At 37.3% G+C, this 22823-nt stretch overlaps 1 protein-coding gene across 3 annotated transcripts in view; it reads left to right on the top strand.

Moving 5' to 3' along the window:
• The window catches only part of COG5 (component of oligomeric golgi complex 5), a 170949-nt gene that overhangs the window by 92663 nt on the left and 55463 nt on the right, over window positions 1–22823 (top strand). For all 3 annotated transcript variants that reach the window (XM_064422021.1, XM_064422023.1, XM_064422024.1), the window contains 3 exons: window positions 17384–17549; window positions 18626–18738; window positions 18833–18910. In XM_064422021.1, the coding sequence (XP_064278091.1) occupies window positions 17384–17549; window positions 18626–18738; window positions 18833–18910 (357 nt within the window). The remainder of the gene's footprint in view (window positions 1–17383; window positions 17550–18625; window positions 18739–18832; window positions 18911–22823) is intronic.

Here is a 22823-nt window from a genome sequence, read left to right as displayed (position 1 = left end):
AGTCTGCTAGCCACTTGTAGCCCCTGGAGACAGTGGCCTGGACTGGTGTGCCTCTGAGAGCTCCTTGTGTGCCAGGTGCCTTCCATGGTGCTTGCCCAATACATTCCTATGCACAGGCTTAAAGTTGTTGCATGTATGAACACAGCCCACATTCACCACTTTCCTGGTGCCCCAGCAGTTCCTGATAACCGCACGTGTGCTGAGCCAGCCTCATGAGCAGCACAGGTTTCTCAAGAGTGAGTTCTGTCAGACCAGCTTAGCTTCCTTCTGTTAAAGGCTGTTCCGTTTAGAGGATGGTGGTATAAAAAATGGGTCTGACGTTTTGTCTGCAAGAGTTCTTCACCTGAGGCATTTTCAAATTCAAACTGAGGAGGGATAATCTAGACTTAATGATAGTCAGGATAATCTTAAACCGCTACAAAATCAGTGCAGAAGAGTTTGGAAAACCATACACAGTGTTGATTCTCTTCCAGTATGGAAGAATTGTATCCAGTGAAGTTCTGCAGGGATTTGCCCCAGGGCTAGCACTGTTCAGTCTGGATGATGGAATACAGAATATACTTATTAAATTTGCAGGCTACACTTGTCTAAGAAGGATTAAGAGGTCTTGTAAGGACAGAATTAAAATGATCTTGTGAAATTGATTTGAAAAAATAGCATGCTATTAAAAAGGAACAGTGTAAGATACTGCATGAAGAGAAGGAATAAGGGAAGAAAAGCATGGCTCTATAGCAGAAACAGCTGTGTGGATAGGAGACCTGCAGAAGGGTATTTTGAAGTTATAGTGGATTACAAGCTGAATGTCAGCCGTGTCAAGTAGATACAAAGGAGAAGAATATTGTACTGGGAGGTGTAAACATAAGTATACCTGGAGTAATTTCTTAGCTCTACTCAGTAGTGTGACCTTTGTACTCTATTCGGCCCTGGGGGTTCTAGTTTTGAATTCAACATGTCAAGAAGGATGTGGACTAACCTGAGAGGTAGTCAAGTGAGGAGCAGTGAAAGCTGGACCTATGAATAACAGTTTGGATAAATTTCTGTTAGGTGGTTTGTATGTTCATCTGTAGATCACTGTGGCTTTGTAGAAGGAAAGTAAACTTGAACTCCTTCTGAAGATCTCTTCAATCTGTGTGGTAAATTTAGACATGGTGTCCTGAAACTGACACCAGAATTGATCATCCAGCACCCTGATTGCAGTGGGTGCTCACATAAGAGCTCAGCTGAGTGCCAACTCCCCAGCAAGTGTCACATCTCTGACACACACAGCACCACTTGTGTGTGTTTACTGTAGTCTTTTCACAGGGTAGGGAATGTGGCCTATGGCCCTTCTTTGCACCTGCACAAAGGCAAGTGGCCTCCCCAGCCAAGGGTTGGGCATCCCTGCTTTGGTTTGTGATTTACAGTTGACAAGACACTCACATTTTTAATGGATTACAGATTTCACTGATGGAAAATATTTGCTGCTGTAAACAAAGTGAATCACCTTGTTGATAATTCAATACTGTATTTCACACACTGATGAGTTTGTAAATCCATTGGCACACTACTTGATAGGGTTGAAGGGCATTCAATACCAGCAGTTTGCTCTCCCATGTATATAGACCAGCAGCATGCTTTGCAAGTGACAAAAAAAAAAAAAAGAAGGAATCTTTGTGGTTTGTCAGAATGCTTAAAATCTGAATGATGACATTTTTAGGTAACTCTTACCTGGAGTCCTGCTACCTGCAAGGACATCAGTGGCTGGTTGTGATAAGCCAACCACAAGAAAGATGAATAACATTTGTGTTAAAGAGAAGACAAAGAAACTTTTAAAAATAACTGATAAATAAAATAATAAAAATTGCTGAAGAAAAAAGTATGAGGTTTCAAATTAGGAAAGGACTGGTTGTTATTAGGAAATAACTAGTTGTTGAAGAGGTGAAATTGGCATTACGTTTGTCAAATAGAGCAGGAAGGAATTTATGCTCTTGGAAACAAGGAATGGTGTCTGAGAAAAGGATGCTCCAATGAAGAGTGCTGTTGAGATCCAAGTTTGAGTAGTATTTTGTCTCAAGTAAAAATGTATGTTTCAATAATACTAGATCCTCAGAAATACATGTAAATGTGTGTGCTTAAACTATCTGTTGGTATTTACTAAAGCTTTTAAATTAGAGCATGAGGTTGAAATGGAGTGCATATGTTTGTGGTCTGCTGGGACTCTCTGTATGTCTCAGAAATGCTCTACACACAACGTCAGAAATAATCAAAGGAATTCTGTTGGCCTTTTGAGGGGTAATGTTCTTCTAAGATACTGCAAATAATTTGAAAGGATCCAGTCAGGAATTTCTCTGAAAATATTTGTGCTGTACTCACTGCACCCACTCAATTGCTTAATATAAGATTGCATTGAAAAGCTTGTGTGCAGATGTAGAGATAATAGTCTTGTAAAGAAATGGTGGAGTATGGCTCACATTTTAGGAATTTAAATGCACGTTATGGATAGATAATATTTGTGTACAGTAGTTAACACATGTATCCCAATAGGTTTTGAGTTTCTTTCTATATTGTTTCTTGAAAATGAGCTATACTGGAGGTAAATGAAGATGGACACAGTACTTGTGTAGATTAAGTGGAGCTGCAGAACTTAAGCAGTAAGGCACAATGTAAATTTATACATTAAAAAACTCAGTGCACTGCAGAACCTAGCACTTGCTGTAACACGGTATCATACTGTATTAATAAACTGAAAGGGACAGTAGACAATTTCCTTCAGTTGTCTGTCCCACACATCTCTCCCTTCTATCAGCTGTACCTTTTCTCCACTGGAGATAGTGTCATTATATTCAAACTGGAATTGTGTGGTTTTCATCTTAACTTGTTTAGCGTGTGGCAGCGTTATTAAAAATGTGTTCGACACACTAGTGATCCTAGTGTGAACCTCTCTGAATACAGATAAAGTACAGCATTGCATACTGAAGATCTGTTTCTGGGAATTCCTCAGAACATCAATTAAAAAAAAATCAGTGAATTTCAGTCATTAGACATTTTGGCAACAGTCCAGGATTTAAATGGCATTTCTTTTATTTAGGGTGTCTATTTGACCAGAGAATGAAGAGAACTTTTTAATATTTAGCTTGGTAACTGGAGGTACTAAATTATGTATGTATAACATAAAAGCTAAAATAATAATTTAATTTTCTCAAAAAGGGAGTATCTAACATCACATGAACCTTACCCAATGTCTACAGACACCTTGTGCATAGTTCTATGTATCATTTAATGTTTCCTTTTTGTAAGTCTATGAGGCCTAATTTACTGGCACATAGCTAAGAAAATACAATTTTTAGCTGATACGCTCAGCTGTCATCTTTTGTTTAAGTCTGTTGCAAACTGTTACAAATATCTGCATGTTTTTTAATGGGCCAGTTAATTCAGAGAAAGTACTAAATTGCAACATTTAGTCGGATTAATTCTTGGTATTAATGTCAAATCAATAAGCATCTCTTCTGATAATGTATGTTGCCCAATTTTCCTGTAGAAGGAAACCAGGTTCCAAGGTTGAGAAACTTTTTGGCATCTTTCAGAAATTCCCCGTGGCAAGTTTCACGTTTACTACACATTGTTTCCAGGTGTGCATAGAAAACTTGGAGCTGCTGTTCTCTTGTATTCTGTATTTTATGTTTTGAGCTGAGTGACTAGCATTTTCAGTAAAAGTTTACCTGAATTTGGTCTGTCTCTCTACTTTAGATGACTCCATAATCTGTGTTACCAGAATTCCTTACTGTTGCTGTTAGCCCTCCAGCAGCTTTGTGACAGAGGTGAAGTGCCCACATGAGTGTTCTGCAGGTGAAGAACAGAAGCTGAGAGAGTGAGAGGTCATGCACAGATTGATAATGTGGCAGACTCCAAGGTCCTGCTGTGCACAGTATGGGTTGTGGTGGTGTGGTGAGAGGTACAGGAGTGGGGTTCACAAAACCTCTTCAGTCTTCTGGGTGAACTAAGTGAACCAAATTAAGCACTTGGTGAATTAAGCACTGAAGGTTTGGGATTTGCAGGAGAGATTTGATACACTGATTTGCAGTTAGTATATCAAAACTGAACCTCAGCACACATTTACAACTCTTCTAGGGCTGGTTTTGCTGGGATTCACCAGTCACTACCATAAGTACCTGGGGCTTCCTTCTAGGCATGGATGGCTGTTTCTTTAACTGCACAAATGATGAAAACAATGGAAGTGCTGGAGAAGAATTGTTTAAAACACTGCAGGAAGTCAGGAGGAAGGCCAGGGTCATCCTTAGCCTGAAGGGCTTTGCCTTGTTCTCATTTGGGAGAGAGAGACCTGCCCTCAAGCACCAGGCAGGGCTGGGGTGGTCACACACTGCTGTGGCTGCCAAGGGGCTCAGGACTAAGGCATGGCACTGGGTGGTCTTTTACATTTTTGTCATTTACTGGTGCAGACAAGAAATTAGTTTGTGCTTAGGGGTTGGATCTACATAATAAAGATGGTGTGATCTTCATGGGGCAAAGGGAAGAATAATTGTAGTCCAGTGTGGACAGTGTATTTGGGAGGTTCTGCTCTTGGCTCATTTTCTGAATTTAGGCCTCAGTGACTTGCTGAAAATCATGTCTTACACAGCTGAGTCTGAACTCTAGTAAATAGATTTTTTTTTTCTATTTATAACTTAAAACCAGGCTCAAGTCATTGCAAGAACTTCTGTTTCACAGACTGTTCCTTAACTGTGCTGCTATTACTTCTTACCCAGAAATTCACATGGTTGAAACTGATGTTAAAAATAAGCTTTCCCATTCTCTGGTGATTTAAACCTGCAAAGGGAGAAGAGACAGCAAACAGCATCTTTTAGTATATAATTTCCTTTCTGCTGCTGCTCTGGCTGTGATGCAGAGGCAGTTTACTTGGGCATTCCCCCCTGTCCATACCTTTTTTTTTTCCTTTTTTTAAATCTCCCCTTCTTTTGCTAATCAAAGTTATTTTTTAAAATAGAAATATAGGGGGCAGAAGCAGTGATTGCTGCAAGAAGGTACTATGGAAACCTGTCACGACAACAGTTTGAAATGAAAGACAATCTTTAGCTGCTTAAGAAGTCCATGAATTTGTCAGACTCTAGTGTCTCCTCTGCAGTCAGAGTTGAAGAGGAAGGAAGTGCATAGAGCAGTGTTGAGTGGAAAATAGATATTCTTGCTTTTCACTTGGGGAAAATGCATTTCTGGGCTCAGCCTTGCAATTAGATATCCTGCAATGAACTTCTTCTCTGGGACCTAAAATTTCTCAGTTATGTAATGTATTATAATGCTGTGGTAGCAATGTTGTCCTTTGTGGTTGGTGAGATATGTTCGCTATAAAATCTAGCTTGTGTTTCCAGATGTTTCTGTTCGTTGTTGTGGGTTTTTTAAAGAAGACATAGGCAGATGAATTATTCACAAAGCTCAAAAGAAGGTGTTGCAGAGAGCAATAGCTAAATAAATATATCTTTAGCATACATTTTAGTTGTGGATATTGGTGCATATTTTTCAGATGGAAAATCAAAGCATGATGTGAATGTATTAGATCCCAAGTCACTTGATATTTGTTCTCTGTGCCCTTGCTAAAGAACACACCATCAAATAAGTTTTGTTGTTGTTAGTATAGCATGCAGAAGATAAAAAATGACACAAATCTGGTACTACAAGTAATATTATGACTGATAGATTCGCTTTGGTCTGTTTCAGCACTATGCTGATGCATAATAGTGTACATACATCTGTATATCTATATGAAGATTAATGTTTCTGTAAGATAAATATTTTGGAATGCCAGTGATTAATCATTTAAATATGGCACTTCCTGGGGATATTCCAAAACTGTGAGTTGAAATGCTGAAGTATTTCATCTTTCTGTGGTCACTGAAGTTCCTGGACATATCTTATAATGTTTGGTGGTCATGTTTGTTGCTGCTAGAAGTATGGGAAACAGAGAATGCATAAGGAAGACTTCTCTTTTTTTTTAATTTTAAAAATACTGCTGTTCTTAAAGGATTATAAAGGGAGAAAAATACTTTTTGGTGGAGAAGTTGCTCTGAACTGGTAAATTAATCTTACGTAGCATGTAAATTTAGAAAAACAGGGTTGTTTTTTTTAATTGGCAAAGATTTTATTTTCACATTTTGTCTTAAACGTTTTACTGCAGAGTTATGAAGCTGTGACAATAATAAACATGTTGGTAGACTCTTTTGTCCTGTGAGATCCTGATCTTTCAGATTTTGTTGAGTCTGTGCACATTTATTAAAAGATATATACTGAATTAGAAACAGATTATGGGATTGTGCAGACTTTGTCTGCTCTATGATGTAGAAAGCTTTATATCACTTTGCCATTGTGCACTTGCCCTATATAGAGGTAATTTAGGAAGCATAATGCAATTGCTGTCCAACTGTGACATGGTATTTTTATAAAAGTAAAACTCTTCACTGCTCCTAGCCTTTCTAAATGGTTAATCAAAGTGGATTGACAGATTATATGTCTGGGGGTTTTTTTCTTTCTTTTTTTCTTTTTTTTCTTTTTTTTTGCTGTGTAGGTGTTTGTGACTCATAAATGCAGAATTAGACCGAAAATCTGTGACTGGATAATGGAGTATTTGCAAGTACTTTATTGCATGTTTCAGTGCAGCACAACAAATAGCCTTCACTTTCCAGTGTTTATTTGTAAGGATTTATTATTGTGTGGCCCTGCCAATCTCATAATTTCTCCTTCTGTTTTTCTGATAGTGCAAGAAAGTGGTTTATAAATAGTTTCTATAAATGGGCATTCCTGAAAGTGATCTGATCTGAAAAATATTTTTATATAACTGTCTTTTATGGTAAAGTAATAGGTGAAAATTGAGAAGTCATTAATGTTTTATATCCCATCACTCTGCTATGAATCACCACTTAGCTGTTTGCCAAAAATTTTGTATTCTGTTTAGTGACAATTTATGTGAGGATCAGCTGGATAATTTTTAAATTCACTTCTGGTCCTTTTCTTCAGAAATTCATATCAATTAATTTGACCTGTTGTCAACTAACCATGAAAACTTAATCTTCTATTGTAGATGATGTTTTAAATACATATTAACTTAGATGATGCTTTTTGAAGAATTCAGGTGGCATTACTGCTCCAAATATTTTAGGTATTAATAAATTCTAAGAACTTACTAGCTATGCAGTGTGTGTGAGAGTGGGAAAAAAAAAGTCAGAATACCTTAGAAAGCTATTAAAAATGTTTTTGATCTCCCCATTGAGACTAGTTATTTTGAAATATGAAACACTTAGGTTGGTTTCATACCAATTAGTAAAAGTCATTTGCGATCACTAAAAAAATTACTCCTCATAGAATATCCGTCATGAAAATACAGGAATGTTTAATAATATTGAGTTCAGCTTTCTTTGCAGACAGAAATTACTTTAAATTAGAAGCTGTTGCATAGTCTGTTTCTGTGTTCTGGTTGTCCATCTGTTTAGGTGTTTTCCCTGGACTGGAAAAATGTTAACCATTATGTCTTGGATGACTCTGACCACAGTGAGAAACTGCACCAAGACTAGATAATACCTATAAGGGCAAGAATGTATCTAATTCTAGTCCTTTTTAAGGTAATTAATGCAAATATGATGATGATTGATTCATCTATTTATATGCACAGAGGCCTGGGTCACTGCTATGAACTGCTCAGCTGTGAAAAGCTTTGTAAATAAGCTATACTGTAGGGGTAGAATGAAGGAGACTGGGAGCACCACGTGTCAGTACAGTAACTGGAAGCTAAGATTAGGTCTTGAGGGTAACTCCAAAGAGGAAGATACGAATGGAAAGAGCTGTTTTGAGAACAAGACTGCAGAAGGGCTGGAGGATGGACTAGGGGATGGATAAGGTAGAGCAGTGAAATAAGGAAGGGGTGTTTGCATTGCTACAGAGGCAGAAAGGTAGGCTAAGATTAGATCCTGTTGAAAACAGTTGAGGTAGGACTGGAATGGGAGCCATGAAGGTTTTTCTTTGTCGGACATTGCAGTGTTTTGATCACATGGGTCTAATCTTTATAGAAGGAGGTTAAATAAACTTGTCTTCCAACGTCCTAGTCCATTTAAGGGTTTCATTACCATTAATTAATTGATTAAAATATTTCTGATTTGCTTTAGATACTGAAAGGTGAACAGCATATGTGAAATTCTGGTAAATTCCGGGGATGCAGCTGAGCAGAGACTGACGTGGGCTTTGGCTAGATCTCTGTATAATACATCCCAGCCTTTTAAATTTTTACTTTGTGTATCTGTGTCTCTTCAAAACTAAAGCTACACTGAGGTTCTTTCTCTCCAGATAAGATAGTATGTTATTGTTAAACGCCTCTCCCAGACTGTAATTCTATTTGTGGTTTGTACTGTTGACTGTTGATTGTTAACAGGTTCTGCAATAATGCAATTAGGTGATCCAAGAAGAACATACAAAGCATTAATAAGCCACATCTGCATAGAGCAGAGTGAAAAATATGATCGACTAGCCATGATACTCATCTAAATAAGATAATATAATTCATTTTGCCTCTTTCTCGGGTTAAAAATCTGCTCTGTCTTAATCCTCTCAGAAAAAATCAATGCTTCATCGTGTTCTTGATCTGCTACTCAGTGCCACATGAAATTCTGCATTATCGTACATTGTTACATTTATGGTAACAAAAAGATTTAAAGCTTTGGATAAGCTTGAAATGACACAGGGAGCTGAACAGTATGTGACATTAGAAAGGAAAATCTTGGATCAGAATACTGCAGTTCTTGGGTGATGAATAATGTTGTCTGTGTGAAAGAAGAGGTGCACTCAGCTGCTTATTCTTCTCTTTCACCTCCCTTCTGTCCTTGTGCAGGCAGCAGCCCAGCAAGTTCCCATTTGTGTGAAGGTTTCAGAATGCATTGCTGGCTGACAGCTGAAGTGAGGGGTGGGGACTGCCTTGTTTCAGTGGCCAAACTGGATCCCAGTGTCTGAGCTGAACTAGGCACAGTATTTCTTTTTCTGCAGAGGACTTCTGATTTTTTTTCCTTTGTAGTAAAGTTTTTGTATGATACAGCTTTGGCCATTTGATTTGAAAGGGACTGACCTTTAAAAAAAACCCAACAAAACAAAACAAGCAACTAGAAATGTAAAATCTATTTCTATGAATGTTGAATCTGTAACAAAAAAGAGGTCAGTTTTGTCATGCCAGTGGACAAATTTACAGGAGAACTTGGAAGACTTAGACTGCTGTCAGGGTGTAGGTAACACTGCCAACACTGACATGGTTGGCTGTATACATGGGTTTGCTCTCTTTCAAGCTGGCCTCAGCAAAACTTGATGAAAATGACTGCACAAATCCATTGTTGCATTCTGTGGGAGCTGTAAGAACTAGGAAGGGAAAATGGAGTAGGAAGAGTATCTTCTGGCTCATTCCTGAGCAGCCTGGTGTGGTAAACCCTCCTTTGAGCAAGCAGGTGGATTAGAGCATCTCCAGCAGTCCTGGCAACATACAATTCTTCACCGAATTATCTGCAGACTTTCCTGTAGGTGTGCAATACAATGAACTGGAACTTAGAATTTTAAAACATTTTTTTTCTTCTTGATAGAATCCAACAACAAATCTGACCATGATGGAGGTCTGTCTGTAGTTGAGTATGAAAACATTAGCTATAAAGAATTTAAAATAAAATAGCTTCTTAAAGTTCATTCCTTTTAAATACTTGAGGACACTTCAGGGCTGTTGACAATATATGCACAGATTCCAGAAATGATATGTTGTCACTTGCATAGGTAATGATTATCTTGTTGCAAAGACTAGCAGGAGAGCAAGAAAACCCAGATGGCTTGTGGTAGGTATTTAAATCATTCAGAACATACCATTTAAAGGATATTTTTTCTGAGATAGAATTTAATTCTTTTTTTTTGTAAAGAAAGGAAAACATGTTAAAACCCTTCAGCTGCTAATTCCTAATGTTGATTGTTAAGACTGAGTTAAAAGTGAAACTTGCCATTTTGGTTTTGTAATGGCTTTGTTGAACCATCTAATAGAGTCAGCACGTACATAATGATTTTGGGAGGTGGAAGAAAACATCTGGTCACAAGCTTTTGTCCAAATATCAAAATTAGTAACGAGATTTTGTGTCCTTACACTTCTGTTCTTCAGTAATGGGACTTGAATCAGCAGGTGCAAGTCAGGGTTTCACAAGGACAGGAGAGGTGCTGCAATCTCACCTTCTGCTCTCTAAACTTCATCAGCTGTGTTTTTAATAGGGAAGCCACATCTTCAGATGTGAACTGGTTTGTTATCAGTAAGGGCTTTAGAGATTGGTCAAATTGTGTAAGAGGTGAGAGAAGCATTTTAAGAAGTTTGATTTGGCTCAGAAGCCCCCATTTCCATGTTGCCTGACTAGTTTTTTAAATTTTGTATAATTTCTACTCTTTAAAGACTTTATACTCTTCCTACACTCAAATACAGCATTGTAGGATAAAATTTGTAATTGTTATGGGCTAGTCAATGCAGCTGATCTGTCCTCAGAGGTGCCAGATACTTTCTTTGAAATTGCTGTCACGTTGATCGCCTGAGGCTTGGTAAACTTTGGAACATTGCTTGATGTTTCATGAGATAATTCTTTACAACAGTTCCTGATGCCTTTCTGTCCCATTAGCTCTTAGCCATCTGTTGCTTTGATTACACTATTATGGTGAATAAGTGTTTTGGCAAGCTATTTAGCTGTGTTGAAAAATCTTGTTTCTTTGCTTTCTAGTATTTTATTGCTACTGTTTCTTTTTTTCCCCCCCTCCTCAACCTTTGTAGTGCAAAGCTTCTTGCTATTTCCTTCTTGTTATTCTAAGAAACAAAAGGCTGACCTAGTTTGAGGACATGATGAGGTTTATAACTGTGCTTTGTAGCTGTTCTCCTTTCATGTGAAAGTCCTTCTACCAAAAGAGGTTGTGTATTTCAAACATGGGCTCATAGAAGGTAGATGCTCTAACCTAACCATAGTTAAATATTTGGCTTTGGGACTCTTGCCTCTTAAGGCTTAAAAGATTAATTTCTAATCTAGCCAATGTTTATATCACTATTACCTATGATATTTCTATAGCAAATCATAATATTTTAACCTCTGTGTCCTCCCAGCAACACTGCAAAGACCAAAAGAGGAAGATCTGGGATATCATTAGAAAGAAGCCTGTATTCTCTGGCTTTACATTGTCAATTTGACCTTTTCATTTATTGCTCAGGTTTTAGAGATGAACAGAGCAAAAGACAGATGGGATGATAATGAACATAGAGATGAGCTTCCCTAAGTAGGTTCATTTTTAGGAGTAGTGGTATATCAATTAATTTTTTTTAGGCATGGATATTTGGAAATGAAATAAAATACTGTTTTTAGACTGAAACTGAATTTCATTGGCATTTAATTTCTACTTTTAGTTTTTTGTTACTTTTTCTACAATTAAAATAGCTGAGTTATACCTCAAAGCAAGAATTCCAACCCTTCTTACTAAGTTACTAATTCTGCTCAATAGGTCATTTTGCCTTGGCTGTGACTTAGGTGGCCAAGTTTTCTTCGCTGCTTACTTGCTTGAGCTCTTTAAATTGAACTGCAGCTTTTCCTGGAGTAACTTCTATTTTTTTCACTTCTGGTGTCTGTAAGAGAAGACTAAGAACTGGGTAGCTGCAAGTGCTTGCAAAACTTGCAATCACTTGGTCTTTGAGTAGAATTTGTCATTAGGGATAGTAATGTTATTTATGCAAAAATTATTGAAAGGAGGCAGCATGTTGTAATGGTAGTGAGAGGGGAGAAGGGGCAAACACTGTAAAGGAACATCTGACTGTGGATTTTTAGCCTCTCAAAGGGGTCTCTGGACCTTGTAAAGCTGTGCTGTGTTGGAAATTGCAGCTCCTATCTCCTGCAAACAAAAGGAGCAGTAAACTTTAAAAGGTAAGTGAAATAGCTCCCAGTATAGCAAATTTTCTGTCAAATGAAATTAGTTAATACTAAATGTCAGTCAAAGATACTCAGAAGTACAATCTGGAAGCAGTTTTTCCACTTACTCTGTAAGGACTGCAATAGTCTTTTGTATTCATTGTCAGAAAATATGCATTAGTTTACAAGTTTGGTTATTTCAGTGTGCATCCTGTTCTGGGATTGTTGTGTTTTAGTGCTGACTATTTCTTGATGGTTAGGGAATGTTGTGGTATTCCTTGCTTGCCACATTGTCAGACCACTCTGTTTAAGTGATTCCTGGACTAATTAGTAATTATGAAACTTCCTTCAACTAAGCAATGTATGTAATTATTTTTGAGCTGTGTTACACTTCTACTGCTTTTTAATGGGATATGGTGCATGTTTTGCATAAGAGGTAACAATGTGACAGCGCACTGAAATCACAGCTCTTGAATTATCTATCTGTCTGTCTATTTCTATCAGCCTGCCACAGCCTCTCCTGGACAGGGTTATCTGTTCTCTGCAGAATGAGAAAGATTTTCAGTCAGAGCCACTGTTCTAATTTTGATAAGCAAAATAGAAATGTCCTTTTATGCATTAATAGCTATAGAACATAATTTCTAAGTGAGGGTCTAGTCCAAGTTTGACTTCCCTGTATGTGGTCCTTCTAAACTATACTGTAAAAGAGAATTTCCTTGGAGAGCTGTTCTGATTATTGGTGGTGCAGGTACTTGTGAAATTTAACTGCATGAAAGTTAACAATTAATTACATTCGTAACACTGCTTCTTTGTGTAAGTAGTAGCAATTGTCTCAGATAAACCATAAATTGTCTCAGATTGACTATAAATATTTTTGCCAATTAGCACATTTTCATTTGAGAAGGAAGCTGGTAGTCCACGAGGTGCAAATCCCGTGGCATAGAATCTTTGGGACAGATTTGTACTGGATAAAGAAATACTGATGTGAAGTTCCCTAAGACAGAACTGGTAGAGAATAATGATCCACACAGTGAATCCTGCACCCTGAGAAGGTGGAGTGTGAGTTTGGAAGCTGTGTATGTAGCACTTGAGCCATTAGTTTTGCCTGTTATGCAAGTTTCTTGTTTATGGTTGAGCCTTATGCTAGGAATATTCCTGTCCCCAAATTAACTCGGTGTCATCACCACTCTCTCTTGTGAGGAGCAGGTTTGCTTGTCCAAGCTGCATTTCTAATGATGAAAAAGATTGTTGCTCTTTCCTTAGGCACGCTTTCAGAAGATTATTCTGATAATACTAGTGGCAATCGTAAAATAAAAGACTACAATCTTGGCCATCATAAAATAGTTGCAATATGGGCTGTTGACAAAGCAAAATTGTTTTGTTCCATCCTAGCAGATACTTTCAAATTAGAAATGTAAGATATATTTTCTTAAATCTTTAATGACATTTCTGTTTAGTCTTCTGAGGGTTATTATCTTTGTGGGAAAGGAAGTGACCAAATGGGGTTGTGCTCAGAATGGCTGTAGCTGCCATGCTGGCCTGCACAGCATCTGCTGAGTTATTAAATCCAGTCACCTGCTCTTTGAAACAACCACATGATGTAATTGTGAAAAAAACCACCTTCATACTAATTACTGCGTAACACTTCTACTTGTCTGTGATTGTCTACAGAACCAAATGGAATGGGATGGGATAAAATTAATCAGAAGGTATGTCAATAAAATGAATGGTTCTCATTCATAGAGAAAATTAGCAAAGACATCTGGTGTGAACATCTCTTCATAGTTTCTGCTGAATGAGTATCTGTTTTGCAAAAACATAAATTGAAATACCCATACTTTTTTTTCCAAGTTGTTCCTGGTATCAACCTTCTGATCAAGCTATTAAAACTATTGTCTGATGGATACTGAGAAACTTAGATGTTTTAAAATATTTGTGATACTTGTTTCATGGTATAACTAGCTTTAGAGCATGTTGATTTTTCTTTTATTTCCTTCATATGTTGAACTGATGACTCACTGAGTCTTCTTAAGCTCTTACATTTGTGGAATTTAGTTTCCATCTATCTGTAACATACTATGTTTTGACTTGCCAGATGGAGGAGTGCTTTGAATGGAGAAGGATATTACTGGTGGACTTAATGCCATCTCTCCTTAACTCCCAGATGCATAATAATTTTTGCAGTCTGAAGATCAGTGTAGTTAATTTTTGAGTAGGTAGTGTTGTTGCCCTACACTTTGTGGGGTCATGTTTTTACTTCACTTGTGTATGCTTATGTTTATGCACTAAAATTATACTGTATTGCTAACATATTCCTAAATGCACTTCTGTTCTTCTTTGCCCTCTACTCTTTTGATTGCCATAGCTTCAAGTTTATGGCAAATGTACAAATTTTTTATGGATGGAGATTCTAAGGGGAACACTTTAAAATTGCTAAGAGTGGTTGCCTGCAGTGGCAGACAAATTGGTTATAAAATACTGCTGATTAACTCATTAAATTCCATCTCAAAAGTAGTTATATTATTTTCCATATTTTTCCTGTTGGATAGCTATTCTGAATATTATTCTCTGATGTGATTCCCCTTTCCTTTGTAGATCACTGTTGTAGTCAATTTTTTCAAATGCATGCTTTCCTCTGGGTGGTAATTATGGCAGCTTTTCAAATCTCAGAACTGTTTAGCTTTAAGCTTTCTCAGATAGAAGAAAAATATTAAGGACAAATTCTTATCAATAACAAAGGACAAATTCTTATCAATATCTATTATTAGTAGCAAATTCTGAAATACTGGCTCTCAACTTTTTGTCCAGTGTGTATAATGATAGTTTAATTTTGAGATGTACATGCAAGCCTTAAAGTATAATAATTAATTTCCATTCTGCTTTTTTTTTCACATAATTTTTGTCCTAAGAGGGGCTTCATTTTTTTTTTTAACGTATTGCCTGAACCTAGAAACTAGCTGTGCATAAAAATTTCCATTCTCTTAGGATTAGTCATAAACCAACAATGGACTGTTACATAGCCTGTCTGGGGCATATGAAACAATAACTGCTTCCTGAGGTGAGAAAATTACTGTAAATGAATCAAATAAAATAATACACTTTGTTCTAACTTGTCAGGGATTTGATATGTCTCTAATTCCATACAAGATGAATACATGTGCTGGGAGCCCTCTGTCTGTGGCCCTGTCCACAATTTAAAGGAAGTAAGAAATAGGCCACCTGCGTAATCTTTGTTTCATTCTGATTTTAATTTTGGTACTAGGTTTAGAAGATACTTTGAGTGAATGAAAGATTTCCATGATTTTGTATTTTGATTTGAAACTTCTGGCTAAAACCATTTCTTTTGAAATGTAACTCAGGCTCTCTTGGAGTATGTTTTAGTGTCTGTCTTGCCCAGTAGCTACAGAGTTAGTTTGCTAACTCTGTAACTCTGCTAAACTGTGATGTGGTAGCTCTAAGATTGATTTTTTGCCTGCAGTTATTTGTGCCTGTATTGCCTGTTTGTCAGGAAAATAAGTATCTGGCCATTGATTATTTAACGATGAATAGTGCCCAACTCACCTTTTGATGCTGTTCTATTTTTTGCTATTTAATATATGAGTATTAGAGCCTGAGCAAAATCTAGTTGAGCAGTCTTATATTAATAGTAAGGTATTGATTTTGTATTACTGACTACCTGGTTTTATAATTGAGTAAGTATTCTGTAAAAAAATTTAGGCAAGGCTGGTAAATGAGGTGTGTCTTTCCTATCTTTTCTTCCTTTCAGTTTCATTCTCTTTCTTTCTGCCAGTCTGTTCATTCTATTCCCCATCCTCTTCCCATTTATATTTTCTTTCTCTTGTTCATTCTGTCCCCAGATTCCCTCCTTGCATTATAGTACTCTTCATTTTCTGACATCCCATTAATCTTCCAGTCTTTATGGCTTACTTTCCCACCTCCACAAGCACACCCACAGGATGCTTAGAAATTTTACAGCATACCCAGTTGTCAAAAGCTAAATCTACAAGTCCCAGACCCGTAATACTATGCTGGGAATGCTCATTAACTCCCACACTGTTTGGAAAAAGAAACTGGTATAGTTAGTATAAGGTCTGCAAACCATAATACGTGCCTAATATTCCTTTGCTTTCCACTAAACCTGGGAACTCCTCATGGTAAAGAAGATGGGATCTGGCTTTTTTGCTTTAACTATGTTAACTATATAGGAACCTAGAAAAAATGGCACGAATGTGCAGCTAAAGGGGTGTGACCTCTGAAACACTGTATTTGAAGGGAACACATTGATTGCCAGCAGATCAGAAAACCTGGCACCATAGGTGGATGTACCAGAAGTGCATCCTCAGCACAGCAGCTGCACCATGGCCAAAGCCAAAGTGGGCTTTGCAGTGGGGAGTGCTGGTGGTCTCACAGAGTCACAGAATCACAGAATTCTCCGATGCTTCTGTCCAGTCTGACTGCCAGCATTTCTGTCAGACCATGTTCTTTACTGCTGGCAGAAGTGACTAAGAAAAAATTACAAAAGACTCTAATGTGTGTATGATCAACTGATTGCCCCCTCCACTAATTGCCTGTAAATGCTAATTAAAAAAGCAGTTCAGTGTATGTATGACAGTGGTTAGTTTCCAAAGGCAATAATTTGAGGCTTTTCTCTTGCTGAAGAGCACCCATGCCAGTGTTTAGTGTTGCTAAGTGTAATTATCGTCAGATTTAATCTTTATCAGAGGTCTCTTAAACAGTGGACCTGGACAGGTTTTGGACAGTTTTCACTCCCCTGTGTTGTGTTGAGTGGTTGTTTTTCCTCTTTTCTCTTTTTTTTTTTTTTTTTTTTTTTGCAAGCTCAGGAAATAATCACTGCATTGGTTTATTTCATAATTCTCCTGTGAGGAAAAATGAAGTTACTATCAACATTAGAAATAGAAATGTAGAAATACAATCTTCAAAGCTTAAACTTTGCAATAGTCAGTAGAAGGGGTTTGACCTGCTTGCTTCTTCTTATCCTTCATTAGTACTTTTTTTAAGGCTGTATCACATTTAGTGAACTATTTGGGACTTAACTGACTGTAGTGTAACAAGCACTGCATCTTAAAGCAATATTACCAGCTACACCATAGCTGAATACAGCTGTACTGCAACTAACCCCAGCGTTACTGGATCAGCCACTGATTACCCGCCCCAGGTTAGATACTGCCAGCAGTACTTCCAGTTCCTTTCTTTCCATTCATATCCAGAGGATAGCACCAAAAGGAGCTAAGCAAAGCATTGCTCAGAGAGCAGAGGAAATCAGTTTTTTCCTTTACCCTCCCTTCTCTATTATTCAGTAAGGATGCCAGTAACTGAAACAGAATGAATTAGCAAACTGAACTTAAAAGATGAATTTGCCCACAAAATGATGTCTCATCAGGGATAAAACATCTCAATAGTACAGTTAAAGATAATTGTTATTTTTTAATATCTTCTTTCTTCAGAATCCTACTCAAGTGGGAACTGCTCTTCAGGTTTTCCATAATCTTGGGACTTTGAAGGATACCATTGCTAATGTGGTTGATGGATACTGCACAGTGCTGGAAGAGAACATAAAAAATGCTTTGGATATCAAAGTGTTGACCCAGCCATCTCAAACAGTCACAAGAGGTATGATACTTGTTTTACAGAGAATGATAACTGATTATTTTTATAGGAGTATGGTATATTATAAAATGGAAGAAACTCTCACATCCAAGCCTGTTCTAGAAATGTTTCACTGCTTGCTTTAACCAGTTGAGGGTTGGAGCAGGCATATCTCAGAAAACAATTCATTTAAAAACATTTAGCTTTACAAAATCAGGTCTGTGTGATATTTGGCTCAGAGGTTTTACTTTATTTCTCCCTGCCACTCCTTCCTAACTTGCCCAGAAAATTGTTCTCTTTAGGTTAGAATTTGTAGCATTTTCTTAGCTGTTTCTCATGGAACGATGACTCCAAATTCTTCTTTCTTTTTATTGGTGGGAGAATTATGGGTTGAAATTATTTGCAGTCAATGGAAGAAGCCTGCAACTACATTGTTCTGCTTTTGTCAGGTGAAAACTGTTTCAAAGCAAACTATTCAATATGAAGAAATGTTGCGCTGTTAAACATTCAGTTCCCACTTAGCTCAGATACCAAAAAATACTGAGGAGTTGAGTGGGTAGGCAAATTTGAACTTCGGTGTTGCAAACATTCAATTTTTTTTTAAAAGTTTTGCAACAAGGTGGGGGTCCAGACCCATAATCAGTGGAATATGCACAGGAATGCATCTTCTCTCAAGTGAAGTGATTGTTTAGAAGCTGCATGCCCTTCAGCTGGAATATCACCTTTTTTAGCAGTTTGTCTATGCATTTAAGTCCTGAGCTGGTATTTTTCACAGCTACTCTCTCTCCCATTTCCCTTTACTCTTAAATCCTGCAAAACTGGTCATTGGCATTACTGTGGTGCTTCTGTGGAAGGCTGAATTGGTAGAGCTTGTAACAGTCATGAGCATGAAGTATCCCCACTGAACTTCACAGCTTAGTCAGCTTCTCAGTTGAGACAACTGAGGCCATTCACAAAGACCTGTTCTGGATGTATTTTAGGCTGCTTTGACTTAAAAAAAAAATATCTGTCAAAGTACATAGAGATCTATATTTCCAATATTTTAATTTTCATTTGTGGAAGCTGAAATGTGCTGCTATGTGTATTTGCAAACCATTTAGGTGGCCCTGGTCGAGCTGCTATGCCAACACCTGGGAACACAGCAGCTTTTCGAGCAGCCCTCTGGACAAACCTGGAGAAACTCATGGATCAGATCTGTGCTGCTTGCGGACAGGTATTCTGCAGCTAATTCCTGTTTGTCTCATCGTGCAGTTTCGAATGTAAGAATTTAGATGTCACTTTCCCTCTCAATAAATTCTGTCTTACAGGTGCAGCATTTGCAGAAAGTACTGGCAAAGAAAAGAGATCCTGTGTCACATATCTGCTTCATAGAGGAGATAGTTAAGGTAAAGTTTTAATTTAGCTGAATACGCTTTAGTAAATCTCTTAATAAAAATGTGATGAGAGAATGAGTTTATTTACAATTTTACAGTTCCATAATTTTTTTTTAACTTAAATTGATGGGAAAGTGTTGGAATTCAAACTAACATTGAATGATATATTTGTGATCTGTGGGTTATATCTGTAGGATGTAAACATGTTCATTTTGTTGTAATTTCTTTTGTTTTCTTTAAAAGGGAGCTGATAAGGCACCACTGTATGGATCATTAATGTCATTCCTTAATACCACGTGATTTGAGTAATTAATTAAATCTGTTAGTTTGCATAGGAGAATGTGTCTTCATCTATCATTTTCAGCCATCTGTTTCTCACTTCTTGACAATTTCTCCCTTGAAAAATAATCATGGCTGTTCTTTTGAATACCTATTATTTTCCATTCATTTGCATTGTTTTTTATTCATATTTGGAATAATTTGATTAATGGTCTCCTTCAGTGGTAGGAACAGGATTACTGAAACTGTCTCATCTACATTAGTAGAAGAGAGGGAAAACAGAAAGACATGTTCCTGCTGACATCTCTTTCCAAGTGTGTAACTGGATTTTTAATTTACATGGACTTAATATTTGAAATAACTTGGGGAAGCTCTTCATATGCAAAACGTGGTCTTCTCAACAGTGAAAGCAAATAATAAAGGTTAAATACAGCCTTTATCTGTCTCTTAGGCCCGTCTCCAGAAGATGTTGCACAGAGCATCACTTTTCTATGAGGCACTTCAAGCTTCTCTTTCTGTGTCAAAACAAACAAGCAAAAAAACCAAACCACAAAAACAAGAAAAAAACCCAACCAAAAAAAAAATCCACAACCCCCCTCAAAAAGTTTATAAACTTCTGGCATATTTTCTTAATTAAAAAGTGTTTCGTCTGGAAATAAAATCTGTTGATGGATCAACCCTCCCCAGTTAGGAGTCATTGTGGATCAGCATGTTTAGGGAGGAACATGGAAACCTGGAGACAGACCAGAAATGATGAAAGGAAGAGTTTGGATGGAAAGGAAACTTAGGTAAATGATCTGTTGGTATTCATGAGTGGCTCCCACTCTGTGCCCATGCTTCTGACTTTCACTCTTCCCTCTTGTAAAGCATCACTTGAAAAGGAGTTTTTCAACAACTGAAAAGGGAGTTTTTCCAATTTTTGAGGCTGATAATAGAGGGAAGCCAAAGGAAATATTTATCCTCCTGGAGACTAAACAAACAGGGAAAATTAATTTCAATGGAAGCAGGGTAAAAACTCATTAAAAAAGAAAAGGCTTACTGGGTTGTCTTATGCTAAGCATGTTCTGTGATTTCTCTAATTACCCTTCTTCCCTTAACGTTCAGACTGCAGGATTGCATCTAAGTGAAAAGTTCTATTTCCCAAATAAAATCCATCTATTTATTTTTCTGCAGTTTTCACTCTTCCGATTGCTTTGCTCTTCGGTGTGTGTTTGGTGTAGTAGAGTGCCAGGCTGGCCACTGTCATTCTCAGTGGGGCAGCTAAGGAGGAGTGGTACATCCTTATCTGATGTTCTGCTAGCAGAATTCTCTCAACATGGCACAGTACTGCTGATGGCTTGACTTACTTCTTGCCTGAAATGGTTCAGTATAGCATCGTGTTTTTCTTGGACATTCTCACAGTTAGACCATTTCTTCTGGTGTCTCCTGAAAAAGGTGTGGCACCAGGCTGCAGATGGGTGAAGTCACACCAAAGAGTAGAACTGTTGTTCAGACAAAACCAGACACATACTGCATGCTGCTGAAATTCAGGAGTGTAAGTACAGATGGCTGTATGGGAGAGTATGAATTGTTTTAGATATAAATAAGAAATTGGTATTTTGCCATTTACTAATGAAGATTCCATCTCGTGTTAAACCAAACTGAAATGTGCTTTCCTCAGCAAGTGTTCTGGAGAGAGAGAGAGAAGTTGGATTTTCTGTATTGTATTCAATTTCATTAATAAACTGAGCAAATGAACAAAACAAGCCAAAGGTACTAACATTGTACCCGTTTGCTAGAGCAGCATGCCCACTCCAGAAGATAGGAAAACGAATCATCCACTCTACAGTCTGTGCACTAATTACTGTTACTGATGTCAACATTATTATTATAGTCATCTTCTGCAGCAGCTGCAGTACCACTTTGCCTGTCCATCTGCTTCCTTGTTTTGATTACTGCAGTGCAAGTATCATCCTAGGAAGCATAAGAGAGGAGGAGATCCAGCCTTTTTAAAGCACAAGTCCTTTAATAGCAAGGAAGCTACTTGCCTTTTTTTTTAAAGTCATCATTCTCTTTTTCTATTGGGGATTTTTTGTGTCTTTCTCTTCACAGATAGCACAGCCTGCAGTTTTTCTAATTTTGTATTATGATCTCAAACATGTGCTTTCCGGCTTTCTAATTACCTTTTACCATAATAATATTCAGTAGTGTTGTATCATGTTGTATCCAAAAATGTAGTTTTAAAAGCACTAGCTAATTAATTAAAGGATTCACAAAAACTCTTTTTTTTTTAAGATAGATGAAGAAGCTGAGGTACAGAACTTGGAAAATTTTTAATTCTGCAGTTTAGCATGAGGTCAATGACAACACCTGCATCTTTACTACCCTATGGTTTCTCCTACAGAATTCCCTTCCAATTTTTACCAGCTTTAGATGTGGCCAAGAGTTAAGTAACAGTGTCAGGCTTACATGAGGATCATGGAAGAATCTGGTCATTAAATTTATACTGCACATTTTTTCACTCTTTCCCTTTGCAGATCCAGATTTTGGTGTTTTTCCTTTGACGCAATATGAAATTAATGCAATTCTAAAAAGAAATCATGTACTCATAGAACCTTCTAAAAACTGCTTCATTTCATACTAGTCATGAGCTATAGATTCATTATTAATGTTTACGTATTTAAATTACAGATTTTTTTTTTTAACAAATCTATTAGCTGTTTAAAGGACAAATACGATTGAATGGATATTTTGTGGGTTTTGTGTAAGAAAAAAAGGCCTTTATTGACTAGATTTTAGTTGCAGAGGGCTAAAATAATTCAAAACTCATGCAGCTCTGATTTCTAGTTTTGGGGAATTCAGCTTTCACTCTATACATTTTTTAAAAGATAGGGTTAATGCTGTCATAATTTTAAGGACAAAAATTAAAATTACAAATAAGATTTAAATAATGTAAATTTGATATTTTTGTTCACCTAATGACTGGTTATTTATATCACTTCTTTCAATTGCTTAACTCACCTTCAGAGAGCTGATAGGTTACTTCACTTTATTTTGCTTTATTGCTTCTCTCTTTCAATGTGCAGTGACTAATCCTTCCTTGGCTGTTGTAATGCCTAAACTACAATTGACTTCAGTGTAAATCGCAGCTGAACATATCTTTGTGTGACAGCCACCTTCCTAATTAGAGTCCCTCTTAGCCCCTTGTAAATGAGTTGAAAATGATCTTTGATCCTCATCTATTTTGGCTCCTTCACTCCTACATAGGCATCAGGGAACGGATCTGCCAAGAGAAATGCAGCCTGAAAAGCAACAAATCATTTTTAAGGTGGGCTGGGGTGGTCAGTAGAAAGGATGAACTGGGTCTCTCTGCAAGGGCAGAGCTGCCCTTGCTCGCCTTTGGGTGTCCTGTTTGCAACCAAGGCACATCACAAATCCTGTCGTTTATGTAAGCCTCGGGGTAAAAAAGTGAGCTGAGAGTTCTAGGGAGTGTTATTATGCACTTTCTGGAGGGCTCTTATCATTGCTTCTGCTGATGAATGTTTGGTGAGTAAGCAGCCTTTTTTCCTGAGTTGTCAACACTGGCAATATGAGGTGTTAACGATACAGAAAGAAATGTCCTCAGCATTACATAAGATAAAGAAAATAAATGGAAAATATAGATATT

The sequence above is a fragment of the Passer domesticus genome, chromosome 5 (assembly GCF_036417665.1).
Source record: "Passer domesticus isolate bPasDom1 chromosome 5, bPasDom1.hap1, whole genome shotgun sequence".
Classification (NCBI taxonomy): Eukaryota; Metazoa; Chordata; class Aves; order Passeriformes; family Passeridae; genus Passer; species Passer domesticus.
The sequence above is the reverse complement of the archived record's forward strand: the minus strand, read 5'-3'. Positions and strand labels throughout refer to the sequence as shown.